Source organism: Loxodonta africana, chromosome 2 (genome assembly GCF_030014295.1).
Source record: "Loxodonta africana isolate mLoxAfr1 chromosome 2, mLoxAfr1.hap2, whole genome shotgun sequence".
In the NCBI taxonomy this organism is placed as follows: Eukaryota; Metazoa; Chordata; class Mammalia; order Proboscidea; family Elephantidae; genus Loxodonta; species Loxodonta africana.
Window position 1 is genome coordinate 229,909,982 of NC_087343.1, and position 14,380 is coordinate 229,924,361.

General features: G+C 54.4%; 1 protein-coding gene across 1 annotated transcript in view; it reads right to left on the reverse strand.

The window, feature by feature from the left end:
* WNT3A (Wnt family member 3A) overlaps positions 1 to 14,380 on the reverse strand; it is an 84,171-nt gene that overhangs the window by 13,596 nt on the left and 56,195 nt on the right. Inside the window, exon 3 of the mRNA XM_064279806.1 lies at positions 1,531 to 1,796. Coding sequence (XP_064135876.1) covers positions 1,531 to 1,796 — 266 coding nt within the window. The remainder of the gene's footprint in view (positions 1 to 1,530; positions 1,797 to 14,380) is intronic.

A 14,380-nucleotide genomic window follows, 5' to 3' on the forward strand; every position in this document is an offset into this window, starting at 1 on the left:
AATAGTTGTTGGATATATGTATTGCGAACATCTCCTCCTGTGTGGGTTGCCTTTTCAGTCTCACAGTGGTGTCTTTCTATGAATGTTGTTGCGTGCCGTCGAGTCAGTTCCAACTCATAGTGACCCTATAGGACACAGTAGAACTGTGCTATAGGGTTTCCAAGGAGCGGCTGGTGGATTTGAACTGCCGGCATTTTGGTTAGCAGCCAAGCTGTTAACCACTAGGCCACTAGGTCACGAGGGCTCCAATTCTATGAATAAAAATAGAAGTTCTTAATTTTAATATAGTCCATATTATTACCTTTTTCTTGTTGCTAGTGTTTTCTTTGGCCTGTTTAAGAAATCTTCGCCTACTCCAAGGTCACAAAGATGTTCTCCTCAGTTTTCTTCTAAGAGTTTCATTGTTTTACCTGTCCAGTTTGAATTTGCAATTGATTTTTATATATGGTGTGAGGTAGTGGTCAAAGTTAGTTTTTCTCCATTTTGTTATCCAATCGACACAGCACCATTTATTGAAAGGACCATGTCCCCCACTGCACCATAATATCTCCTCTGTCATAAATGAGGTGACTGTGTGTGTGGGCATTCTCCACTTTGAAGAAAGTGCTTTTTGTATTTCACCCTGTGTTTATAATTGTCAGAGCCCTGGTGGTGCAGTGGTTAAGCATTTGGCTGCTAACCAAAAGGTCAGCAGTTCAAATCCACCAGCTGCTCCTTGGAAACCCTATGGGGCAGTTTTACTGTGTCCTATATGGTTGCTATGAGTCAAAATCAACCCTACGGCAATGGGTTTGGTTTTCTTTTTTTAATAATTGTCTTCAGCAGGCGGGTTTAATCTGAATTATTCTGTTCATTACTGTTTGAAGGTGAAGATACCCTGCCAGCCTTCTGCAATCTTGTTTCTCACCCAGTGATTCCATCATCTTCGTGTTGCTAAATCTGATGCATACCTCTCAGTCCTTACATTTCTCATGAGCAACCAGCCCTCCATTGGCTCCCCACTGACCTCATGATCAAGTCCGCTTTCACAAGGCTCACGAAGTCCTTCACAGTTTGGTCCCTGTCAGCCTCTCCATCTCACACTTCTCTCTTCTTCCTTTCTACTCCATATTCTATCCAGACAAAATCACTTGTAGTCTTTTCCATCTGGGCTGTCTGGGAAGCTCTCCCGGCCTTCCCCTCACCTAAATAACTGCCCATTGCCTTCATGTATCCACTCAGACACCCCACCAATAGAGTCTGCCTGGAGCCTGCAGACTGAGTGATGGCCTTCCTCTGTGCCTGCCCATCTTGCATGCATCTCCTCGTCACAGCACTTTCCACACTGCCTCGTAACTGCCTCTCTGTCTCCCTGCCTGAATAGGCAGGAGCTCCTGGAGGGCAGACCTCTACCCAACTCCTCTGGCCTTGTGACCCTGAGGGAATGCACTAGACATTGTCAAATTACCCAGAAGCTTTGCGCCACACCAGGCCACACCCCCCAGGGTACCCAGCACACCCCTGCTCAGGGTGCATTTCCCCAGGACATACCTGGCGCCCAGCCTCGTTGTTGTGGCGGTTCATGGCTGAGCGGGCATCAGGTCGGTTCTCCCTGGCATCTGCGAACTCCCGAGACACCATCCCACCAAACTCGATGTCCTCACTGCAGCCGCCCCACTTCCAGCCTTCGCCTGGTGAGCCCTGATGGCGGCCACTGCAGCCGCAGATGGCAGCAGAACCCTCTGCGCAGGAGCGGGTCACAGCGAAGGCCACGCCGGCCGAGGCAATGGCATGGACGAAGGCCGACTCCCTGGTGGCTGTAGAGAGAGGCAGAGACATTGAGGTTGGCAGGCTCCATCATGCGGTGTGTGAGATAATAGATCTGAGCTGGGCCAGGGAACAGGGGGAGCTGCCTCCGGGGAGTCCCTGCTAATTCTTGAGCCAGGCACTGGGCATCCGCTGACACACCCAAGTCGCCTTCAGGCATCCACAGGTTGTGGGTGGTGGTTGCTAGATTAGCAAGGAAGTAACATGGACCCAGGGAGGTGAGGGCTGCTTTGCTCAAAGGGTGTGTGCCCACAAAAAGCGACCCCCAAAAGAAGAGAGAGCTTCTCCAAAGAAAGCATATGATGACCATGGAAAGATTCTTCACATCATTAGTCACAGAGGAATGCAAAATAAAACCACACCTGTTAGAATGGCCAAAAAAAAAAAAAAAGGACTGACCATACCAAGTGTTGGCAAAGATGTGGAGGGACTGGAACTCTCATACACTGCTGGTAGGAAGGTTAAATGGGCACAACCACTTTAGGTGACAGCTGGGCAATGTCTTTAAAAGTGAACATGTATATGTATGAGCATGAGAGTGTGTGTGTGAGAGAGAGGGGGAGAGGTAGAGAGAGAGAGGAGGTGGCACTGCGCCCCGCCCCGCCCAATCCTGTGTGGTGCAGACTCTCGGATAGATTCCCCCAGGGGTCACTGCATTTGCCTGGCCAGCTTTTGGCCCCATCCTGCCAAGCTACCTCTTCCTGGTGCCCTGACGTCCCAGGTAGAGACCTACAGCTCAGATGTCCCAGTGGGAAGTTTCTAGTAGCTCTGACTCCCCCACCTAGAGAGAGCTCCTGGTCCTGCAGGCAGCCTGTGTGCCCCTCTGTACTCCCCCCAGCTACAGGGCCACCTCTTCCCAACCCTGTCCCAGAGCCAGTACACACCCCACTCAGTGAAGGTGCCACTATGCCCTCAGGATGCCTCCCAGTACGAAGTTTGGTCCTGAGGGCCACAAGGGTGCAGCACTCTCTGCCACAGGAGCCCTGGGGGGCTGGTAGGGGAGCTGCAGGGCCCTTACAGAGCCTCCATACAGCGCAGGGACAGTGAGGAAGAGACAGGAGGACGGGATGACTTTTGCAGAAGGGCAATAGTGGTGGGCAGAGCGGCTGGAACTTAGAAACTGACCAGGGTTGGCTCAAAAAGGGTCAAGGAGTACAGGGGATGTGGAGGGAGGTCTGCCTTGGAAGCTGCCCAGGAGTTCAGGGGAGGAGTCCTAAGGCCAGTCCCAGGTGTGGGGAGGGAGTGGGGGCATTCTTCCAGGGAATACCCAAGGGCAGAGGTGTGAGGGATGGACTAGCAGGACTAGAGGAAGACCCAGGCATGCAGGTGCAGCCAGCTTTGCAAAGGTCTGGCCTCCCTGGGCTTCCCTGGGCAGGCTGAATGCACCATTGGGCGTGTGCAAGTGCTTCTGAAAGGAGACTTGAGCAGCGGGGCCTCTGGGTAGGAAGACCAGAGATGGCTGCCTCCAGCACTGTTTGAGCTGACACAATGCACACACTTACTCCTCAGTTCACTCATCCAACGTACATCCACTGTGCATGTACCACTGGCCAAGCACTGTGCTGGGTGCTGGGGGAAACGGCAGGAACAAGATGGGCAAGAGACTGCCCTCATGGAGCTTACTGATCTCATGGAGCTTACCTTCTGATTAGTAAGAATTAAACAACCCTGCTGAAGATGCCCTGGGCTTTAGAGTCCAACAGATTTGGCCTGAGACTTGGCTTTGCCTGCAAGGCTCATACACCTGGGGCAGGTCACTGGGCACTGGGGCTTTCACAGACTGCCCTCAGGGTGGTGTCGGGTGGAGGAGAGAATGTCACCATCAGCAGCCCTGGCTCCCACAGGCCAGGGGACAGCTGGATCATTTTGGGGAAGGGATGATGCCATGTGGACCTGCTCTTCTCCTTTTCTTGGGCACAGAGCTGGGGAGGAGGAGGTGCGGAAGAGATTAGAAGCAGGAGAGAGGCTGCCTCGAAAGTATAAGATAGAGAGGCCTCCCTGGTGAAGAGGCTGCAGAACCTGCCGAACAGTGCCGGTGCCCTGGTTGTGTCCTGAGCTCCTGCTGCCAGGCCCTCGGGGTGATGGGGCAGTCACTGTAGTGGGGCTGACCCCAGAAATTGAGCAGAGGTGGCAGGTCCACAAGGGCCCCTTGTTCCATTGCTGTGTGGAGCAGGGCAGCCTGCTGGTCTCTCTGCTCCCTGGCTCTGCCTCAGGTTTCTGGACGCACTTGGCTGGTGGTGCCCACGTACCCCCACATAACATGCACACTCCCAGACACACTCTGACACAGCTTCTCACACCCCACACACCATTCACAGAAAAAGGCACCTGTGCTTATGTACGAGACTGCCCCAGGAGGAGGTATGTGAGGAAGAGCCCCTACTCTGACCTTTCCGGCTGCCCTTTTCTGCCCAGCGGCAAGCACTCCTGTTTTTGGAGGCTCTGGACTCACTGGTGTCCTTCCACGGCCCCTTCACTTCCCTCAGGCACCTCCAACTCCTCCTGGGCCTGGCTCTGCCTGTTCCTGGAGCTCACTGCAGACTGGCCTGCTCACCCATCAGCTACCAGCCCAGAAGTGTGCTCTCCATTCCTCCACTCTCATCCCTCCTACACCCACCACCCACTGCCCACTCGGTGAAGAGCTGCTGCCCAAGCCTCAGCCTGCCCCGAGCAAGTGAGCATCCTGGCCTCCCCACTGAGGTCCAGGGTCATCCCAGCCATCTTCTCCTTGCTGGCCATCTTCTGCAACTAGCCCTCAGCATCTGGATAAGAAGAGATTATAATTGGGACCTGCTCTGCCAGCCTCCAGCATCCTCTCACTCCATCCACACACACACACACACACACACACATGCACACATACAAATATGCACAGGTGCATGTGTGCACACACAAAACCTTAGGCACGTATGGACACACAGGCAGATACACAACACAAAACCACATGTGTACACACGCATGTGCAATCCGCACAATGTGCATGTAGAAATATGCACATACATACGTGCACACCTGTACACACAAACACATACCACATAATACATGCTCATACGTCACATGCACACACAACCACACACATGTGCACACACATGCACATATCAAATGCACGCACACACATACCCTGAAAGTGTTGCTGCTCTTTGTTCAACACCAGCCTGACTGTGCCGTGGACCTTCCTGGACTCTTGAATAGTGTCCACCCCTTCAGCCTACAGGCGGACTCCTTGTGTGACCTTGCTTTCCTCCCCAACCTTGTCAGCCCCTCCCTGGCCTCCAGCCACGTGCAGCCACTGTCCTTTCCTCAGTTCCCTTTGGTTCCTCCTCTCTCCACTTCTGTTGCTCCCTATGTCCTGTCCCTGCTTTGTGGGGTGGCAGTCAGGTCCTGGACTAAGCCTATCTGTGGTGTCAGTGCCTGGTGGGGGTCCCCGGGCAGCCTTTGGAGGCCCTCCCTGGCACTGCCTGCACCCCTTCCCCTTCTGCAGTCCTAAACAGCTGCCTGGCCACCATGAGCCCATCCAATCCACCCCAGCCTGAAGTTCCGAGCCTGGCTTTAGATGCTTGTTGGAGGGTGAGGGCCAGGTCAGAAAAAAGAGCTGGAGCCCTGGGCTGGCCCATGCAGTGAGGGGGCACAGCTCTCTGCTCCCCAGGGGACCCAGGCCCATCCCACTGTTAGCTCCCCTTACTGCCCCCGTTCCAAAGACAAGCTTGAAGCACTTCTCTTCTGCGCCACCCCCCACCTCCATTTTCCTTTAATAGAGCAACTGTTTGGTTTAACACACAGTTTTGGAGTTGCCTGTCATTGGGCCCAAGGCATATGAGTGACCAAATACCAGCTGCGTGTCAGACAAGCATCCTCTTAGGGACACAGTTGTTTCCCCTCACCATGCCTCCATTCAACCGAGCCAGCACCCTTGCTTTGTCTTCTAAAGAACTCAGGCTGCCCCACAGCTCCCCCAGAGTGGCCTCCGCTCCTGTCATGCACATGTGGCATGTGTCTAGGTGAGGGCTGTGGGTACCTGTGAGCCCTTTTCTGGCTGCTTCCCTCAGGTAGCACAAGGTTGAGCTGACTGCAGCTTGCCTCTGTCCTAGGCACACTGGTTCCAGGATGGTCGCTTTGGGACTGACCACGTACACTTTGTTTGCTTCCCCTCCCCCTCCTTGCCCCCTCCCCGCCCCTTGTTTTTAGCTGGCTAGGCCGGCTTTGGGGACCCTTCTCAAGGCTCCCGCACCTCCAAGGCGCTGCAGAACCTGGCTGTGGTGCAGGTCCCCCCTCCACCGTCCCCTCCCTTTTGGTTCTTCTCTGGCTCCTGAGAGATAAGCCCGGGGCCAGGGCTCTTTTAGCTTCACCCACACCCTGGACAAGGGCTTGGAGATCCCTGCTTATCAGGGCACAGGCAAACAAGCCCGGGCAGCCAGACACACTTGAGGGGAAGGGCGTGTGGGGTAGGGGAAGGGCGTGTGGGGTAGGGGGAGGGCAGAGCGCAGGGCCTGAATTTGGAGGGATAAGAGCAGCACTCTTGCCCAGCTGTCTCTAACTCGCTGTGTGACCTTGTAGAAGTCTCCTTCCTCTCTGGGCCTCAACTTCCCCTTCTATCAAATGAGTAGGTGAGACTCCTGACATTAGAGTCCTGAAGGCCAGGGTCAACCAAGGTTGAGAAAGCCCTGAGGTAAGCCTTCAATTTAGTCATGAGGAAAAGAAATCTCCTACGGAGGCTCAAGACTACCCAGAGAGGAAATGGTAAGAAGGCTGCAAGACCACCTGTCAGAAATACCTGAGGTATTTTGTTTCTGCAAAGAAAGTACATTTTAAAACTGAAGCAACGTAGCCTGTAAGCATTTTCCCTAAGAAATTTATCAATTGCAAAGGAAAAAAACAGTAACTTTACATTGGAGGGAAAACCTAGTGGGTAGTGGTTAAGTGCCATGGTTGCTAACCAAAAGGTCAGCAGTTTGAATCTACCAGACGCTCCTTGAAAACCATATGGGGTGGTTTTACTCTGTCCTATAGGGTTGCTGGAAACCCTGGTGGTGTAGTGGTTAAGTGCTATGGCTGCTAACCAAAGGGTTGGCAGTTTGAATCCGCCAGGCGCTCCTTGGAAACTCTATGGGGCAGTTCTACTCTGTCCTATAGGGTCGCTATGAGTTGGAATCAACTTGATGGCACTGGGTTTGGTTTTTTTATAGGGTTGCTATGGGTTATGAGTTCAAATCGACTCGATAGCAATGGATTTTGGTTTGGTTACATTGGAGAGACTGCCAGACATCATCTTAACCAAGAGGTCAAGACGACCACAATCAGTAATGGGACAAATGGACCTCATGTGCCTCCTGATATCAGGTACTGAGAAGGACGCATCACCTCAGAGGGATTCCTGCTAAAAAAGCATCACCTGAATCTAATCATGAGGAAACTTTAGCTAGGCTCACACTGAGGGGCCGTTTATGAAACACCTGACCAGGGCTACTCAGAGGGCTTGAGGTCATGAAGGCCCCAGAGGAGACTAAGGACTTGAGCACTAAATGCAATGTGGGACCTGGAACAGAAAAGGCACATTAGTAGAAAAACCGTGAAACTGGGATAGAGTCTGGAGTTTGGTTAATAGCAATGTACTCTTCTGGTTTTGGCTCCATACGATGTTAACATGGTAGGGGAAGTCGGTGAGGGGTATACGGCAGCAAACTCTGTACTACTTTTGCAACTTTGCTGTGAATCTAAAATTATTTCAAAAGAAAAAGTAAAAAAAAAAAAAATTCCAAGGCTATGCAGAAGAAAGACTCTCAGGATGTTCCAGGGGACATCTGATAGTGGCAGGAGATTTTAATCCCAGGTAGAATACCACCCAGGGTCCATGGGCAGGCTTTGGGGGCTTCATAACCTTCCCGAAATCATAAGTAGAAATGACTGTGTGTGTCTGGGATCACGTGTGTTTTCCCAGAGAGAGAATCCACTGCTTTTCATCAGATTTTCAAAGGAGTTTGAAACAAAAAGGTTATGAACTACCGTAAACTACAGTTTACAGAGGAGGTGGAGGTGGGGGAAGCTGACACTCAGGCTCTGGGGGCCCAGGAACCGCCTCACTCACAGCAAAGTCCTTTGTCACAGATAGCACCTTTGTAGGACAGAGAACTCTGCTTGTGTTTGTACAACAGAGGCAGCTAGGGCTGGGGGAAGACTGAGACATACTTCTCATTGGCGGTGCCACCCCAACAAGGGAAGGGAATCACATCTTTGAGATGAACCTGGAAACATCCCAGTCATCAGTAAAATGCCTTCTTTTGAATGGGCCATTGGGAGGAGGAGAAGGGCTACAGGGAATGAGAGAGCGGTGCCAGTTTGGCCAAGTTGCCTGGGGCAGAACCTGGGTTTCTGAGTTACCTAAGGCCTGCCCTGTTCAGGCCAAAGACTCTTAAAATCAAAGGCATTTAGCAATTATTTACTGAGTTCATGGGAAGTGTCAATTATCCTTCCTTCTATTTATCATCCATCCATTCATCCATCTATCCACACAACACTCATCCATTCATCCATACATCCATCCCTCTATCTACCACCCATCTATCCATCCATTATCCATCCACCACTCATCCATTCATTCATTCATCACCCATTTATTCACTCATCTATCCATCCTTTATCCATCCACCACTCATCCATTCATTCATTCATCACCCATTTATTCACCCATCTATCCATCACTCATCCATCTATCCACCCATGATCCATCCATTCATTCATCTATTATCCATCCATTCACCACTCATCCATCCATCCAGCCATGACCCACCCATCTACTATCCATCCAGGATTTGAACCAGGCACTAGGATCTGAACTAGGAATATGAGCTGTAAGATGCAAGATGCCCGGTCTGAAGAACTGGGGTCAGAAATCTGCAAGTAAGTGGGTTGCTGCCCAATATGATGAAATTTCTGACAACCTAGGCTGTCTGGAAGTTGAAGGAGCTATACCTGTCATGTAGGTAATTAGCAGAGGCTGAATGAGCCCCTGTCAGGTGGAGGAAGTCACTGTCCTGGGAAGAAGGAGGGTGAACCAGGGAAGCATTCCCTACCTTTAATTGTAGGTTCTGTTGTTGTAGGTCAGGTTCTGTGCTTTGCATTGTAGTGAGTCACCTGCCTTTGGGAGCTTACAGTTCAGCAAAGAAGAGGGTAGGGAAGACGTGAACACCCAGTTAGTTCTGAAAACTTGAGATCTGTTGCAGGCTGGGCAAGGTGCCCAGGAAGTCCTGTGTGGAGAGAGCCCAGAGCCACAGAGGGAGGGCTGGGTTCAGGTTGGAGCCCAAAGGAAGCTGGGCAGCACTGCTGAGATGGGCTTTGGCAATTTCTTTACTTCCCTGGAGCTCAGGACTCTTGAACTAGAAAAGATTTAAACACTTCATTTGTTTCCAGACTCGAATTTCATGGACTCATCAAGTGTCAAAGATCATCTGGGGACTGAAAGACGGCTGCTAAGTTTTTTAATTTTGTTGAGACAGGGTAGTACATTAAAAAAAAAGAGACTATTACCATAATTTCAGAAAAGACCTTTGACCACCAAAAAAGAAGGATATATTTCCAACATTCTATATGCTGAAGAAATTCGACAGCTTGCAAAAAATCATGCCGAGGTCCTTAAGGTTCGCATTTCATCATGAAGCTGGTCAGATGACAAATATTCCTGAGCACCTATTATGTTCTAAGTGGGTAAGAGTGTTCAGCCTCTGAGCCCTCAGAGTTGGGCTTCCAGTGGGGAGGAAAGCGAAGAAGGCCCTGTAGCCTAAATGCTAAGATAGGTGACCAGAGCCTGGGGTGGCCTTGGAGAGTCACAATCCAGGCAGTGAGAAGTGGGTTCCTTTATTGTTGAGCCGCCGCCATGGGTTTGGGGCTGATGAAACATGGTGGACTCTCAGTCCCCAGCAACATGGGGCTCTATCCCAGTCTTATAATTGAGGAAGCAGAGGCCCAGAGAGGGTCAGTGATGGGCCCCAGGCTGCACTGCAGCGAATGCAGGGCATGAGCTAATGGGGCCCTATCTTGGGAGAGGCCCTGCACCAACTAGCTCTACTACAGTCTGTGTTTCTACAATGACAGCCCCACAGTGGCAGGAGGAACAGCCCAGCCTGCCCTGCATCTAGCCCCAGCCCCCGCCCAGCTCTCAGGACCACAGCGAGCCTGGCTGGGGTCCAGTGACCTCACACCCTGCTCCCCACTCCTGTGTGAGGGTTGTGGGGGGCATGTGTGTCCTCTCCTGGGAAGGGCCAAGGCTGTGTGGGGCCAACACTGGCTGAGAAGGGAGGGGACAGCCCCAGGACTCCTGGACACATCTGGCATGTGCCCCAAGGGGACACCCTGGAGTGGGACTCTGAGGAACCAGTATAAGTCGATAGAGCAGCTGAAGAAGTGAACATCACTGGAGGGAGATTTTTGGTTCAAACGAGAACATCTGAACAAAGTCAAGTTCCTCAGCGAGGCAGGACCCTCTGTATCTAGGGGGTTCACATGGGCTGGGCCCCTTGCAGTGCCCACGGGGAAATGGTCTAGGTCAGGGCTGCCCTAGCAGGGGCCCGGGGGGCCAGAGGATCCCCTGCAGGCCCTCCCATTCCATTCAATAGTTTTGGGAGGGCCGACACCACACGTGTAAATGGCCCACAGGGGACTCTGACACATTTCCTGGGACTGGCAGGCTCTATCATAGCCGAGCACTGTGGCCCTCGGATGGGTCCCTTTGTAGTCCCGCCTCATTGAGGAGAGGACCAGTCCAGTGTGTGTGTGGAGCCAGACACTCAGCTAGGAGGGGACCCTACTGGGAGGGCAAAAGAAGACCGTGGAGGTGGGGGTCTGTGAACACAGTGTCGCCCCGCCCTCTCCACGTCCCACTGACTGTGAGGGGGCTCCCCATGGAGACACACTGTTATCTCCCCCGGATCTTGTAGATTCTGGTGGGGCAGGGCTAAGCCTGGGCTGGGGTGTGCTGTGTGTGTACTGGGCCTGGGGGAGGAGTGTGCACTGGGCCTGCTGAGGCCCAAGTGCAATGAGAGGACTGTTCCCAGGAGTACAGGACTCGAGCCTGCAGTGCCAGTTCCATGCTGACCTGTGCCAACCACTGGACAGTCCATACCTTCACCTCGTCCTGGGACAGGGGCCTGAGAGTGAGGCGGGGGTGGGAGAGGGAGCATTCATTGCGCAGTATGCAGAGAAAGGCCTGAGAAGGCCTAGGGAATGCCGTCTTCGGAGGCCTCCCGTGCCCAGCTGCCATCTGTGCCCTGTACCTCTCATCTCTCACTGTGGCAGCGCTCACCTCCCCAGGCTGCTGCTCCAGGCGAAGTGGGGCTTCCCTGCACATGCCTCTGGCAGCAGAGCTGTGCTGCGCGGAGCCCCTCGCCACCTTGTCACTCCTCTCCTTCCTGTGCCTTGTATGCCAGCTGAGGAGACACCTCTGCTCCCTCTGGTCTGGGAGTGGCCTTGCTTCCCCGTCTGCAGAGGAACATCCTGCCCCACCAGGCCTGGCTCCCACCTGTCCAGGGACCCTCCTGACCCCTTCCCTCCAGATGCTCAGAGTGGCTGTTGTTCTGTCCCCTTGTGCTCGCTGACACACAGGTCTGTGGCCCTGGCAGACCCCCTTCCTCCTGCTCAAGGCCGGCCCTGTAGTGGCCCCTGTGACAGCCCCTCTCTTGCTTTGGCCCCACATGTAGAGAGCACACGCTCTGTCCACACTGCCCCCTAGAGAATGCTGGCCCTGGAAAGCAGGGGCCCCTGACCACGCCGCACCCTAGCACCTGATTTCTGTGGCCTAAAAGGATTGGTTCAGGCACATCCCACACCTCATCCAGCACAGCATGGCAAAACCAAGGCAGGGGTGTGCTCCCAGGTGCCTGCAGCTGCTCTGGGGCCTCGCGCACCCCACTGCTGCACCTCCCATCCCGCCGCTAACCCACACCTGGCCATGGGAGTGGAATGGAAGGAGCGCTCAGCACGGGAGCCCAGCCTGGCTGCTGCTCTGCCTTGGGGCCTGCAGGTCTCAGGGGCATGCATGTCAGCAGGCCTGCTGCACGCAGAGCTAGGCCTGGGGCTGAGACATGAGACTGGAGCCACAGAACCACGGCCCTGGTGGCTGAGGCCTGAGCAGGTGCTTATGTCATCAAGACGATTCAACAAGGGGGCCCTCTTCCCCCAACTTTTGGCTCCCCCAACACAAGGTGGGCATTTCTGGGTGGCACAAATTGTTACGCCCTTGACTACTAGCTGAAAGGTTGGCGGTTCCAACGTAGCCAGAGCCTCCTTGGAAGACAGGCCTGGCGATCTGGTTCCAAAAGTTCACAGCCTTGCAAACCCTATGGAGCAGTTCTATTCCAACACGTGGGGTCGCCGTGAGTTGGAATCCACTCGATGGCAACTAACAGCAACACAAGGGGACGGACAGACGAAAAACACTTGTTCTCAGAGGAGGACCCTGGGGCCCAGCTAGGCAGACAGCCAGGTGGACTGACAGACAGAGCGCTTCCCCAGGGCTACTGGCCCGGTAGGTTTGCAGACGACGGGAGGTACCCTGATTCAGCCCACCTCTCCCCCATCCTTGAGCCCAGGCGGCCGGCCGGAGGGGGTGTTGCGCTTGCATCTGGTAATCAGGGAGCGGTGTGGGGACAAAGGACCTGGGAGAGCCACCTGAGAGCGGAATGCGGCCCTCGCCCCATTGTTGCTGAGGCCTCTGACACTGCCCGGTCCCGCGGCCAATCGTCCCGATTACCTGCTGGGGCTAATGAATCTGGCTTTGTGAGGCCACTGTCACGCCGAGTTAGGCCCACAATGGCCCGCGATATTTTATATGAATTTCCCCCTCATCGGTGATTAGGCTATAGCAAGTAAGTCATAGCAACCTGGAGGTATGTCGGGCGCCAGGGGAAATCCCTATTCACATGCTTTAATGCAGCGCTCAAAGGGCGTGTGAATCGCCAACAGCATTTTCACTTTTCTCTTGTGCTTAATCTTGTCGTCGTCGCTGGGATATTGTGCTCTGAGCCGGGCACGGCGGGATGTCGGCCGAGGTCTCCCCTCAGCCCATTTTACACCCCCTCCCACTGGGGAGAGTTAATGATATACCGGAGAGGTGGCTGGAGACAGTGGGAGCCCCCTCCCAACATATCGTAAACGGCAACACTTTCTGATGGGGGGTCAGGGGTCGCAACCTGGAGTGGGACCCTGGTTTCCTGGGACCCTGCTCCCCTCCTGTGCCCCTGGCTTGTGCTGCCGGGCCGGCCACCCACCCCCGTGCCTGCACACTGGTCCCTCAGGAGGCAGCGGACACACAGGGAGGAGGACGGACCACCCCCAAGGGCTCCTGAAGATGCTAGGGCCAACCTGCTGTCCCTGTCTGCTCCTCTCCAGCTCAACCCACCCAAGTGGAGACACAGGAAGCAGGGGAGATGGCAGGGAGGAGGGCGGGAAGAGCGGTGCTAGGGACTCATCTGGGATGAGAGAGCTGGCGCTCACTATTGGGCACCCTGAAGACCCGCCTGCAGGTGTTCCTGGGGTTCTGGGAGCCCGACTGGACACACGGGCCCAGATACTCAGATACAGTATGCTTCCCACTGGTTTGCTTGGGTTTGTGGAGGGAGGGGGCATACCTGGCTCGGCCTGGGTTAGGGGAATGGGGCTGGCAAGGCTGCCGAGATGAAGGCCCCACAGCCAGGGTCGCCCCTGGGGCAGTGTACCCAAGTGTCCTGGGTGCCAGCTGAGTGGCCCCACTCCCTCTCAGGGTATCAGGGAGTTACAGTGGGTCCTAGCCCCATTGGCTTTACTTCCCCCTTCTGAAATCAGGGAACTCTCGAGACCTGACTGCGGGGCAGTCTAAGCGGCCCCACCTCTGGATTCTACAAACTTAACAGGGTGGGTGGCCAGGTGGCTGGGGTGAGGCCTTTGTCCTCTCATGTACAAGTGGGCCGGAGAGGCCCAAGCCACTGACTCCCCTATATGGATGCCCCACGGCTGCCTGCCCTCTCCTGCATGCTGGGCCACCATCCCTCAGCCTCGCTCTAAAACAGGGCGGCTGACTTCTTCCCAGGGCAAAGGCTCCATGCTGCCCCCTTGGCCCTACCCTCAGGGATGGCCGCTGCTCTCCTTTGGCCTTCAAGGCCCCCAGCCAGCTCTACTTGGTCTCCACCGTGGCCCTGGCCAAGACCGGCCCTCCTGGACAGGCCCTTCCTGCCTTGCCTGCCTGTGTCCTTCCCCTCCACCTTGCGAGGGGTCGAGGAGCAAATCCAGAGAGGGTGTCACTGGCTCTCCAGGTGTGGCTGCCCTGAGGAGCAGATAAGCACATTTGTGCACCCAGGCTGCAGCACACTCAAAATTCCTCAAATGCTTTCTTCCCGTGCACAGGTTAAACACTTCCTGCTGCCTTCAGAAGCCAGTGGAGTCTGGCTGTGTGTCTGTCTCTGAACCACCTGCTCCCAGTGCCACTGGCTTTTGGGAGTTTCGCCTAGCTAACTGACCGGGAGGAGTGAACACTGCACATTCATTCACATTCTCACTTGCTTTTCACATGTACATGTGCGTGCGCGGGGGCACACACACACACACACACATA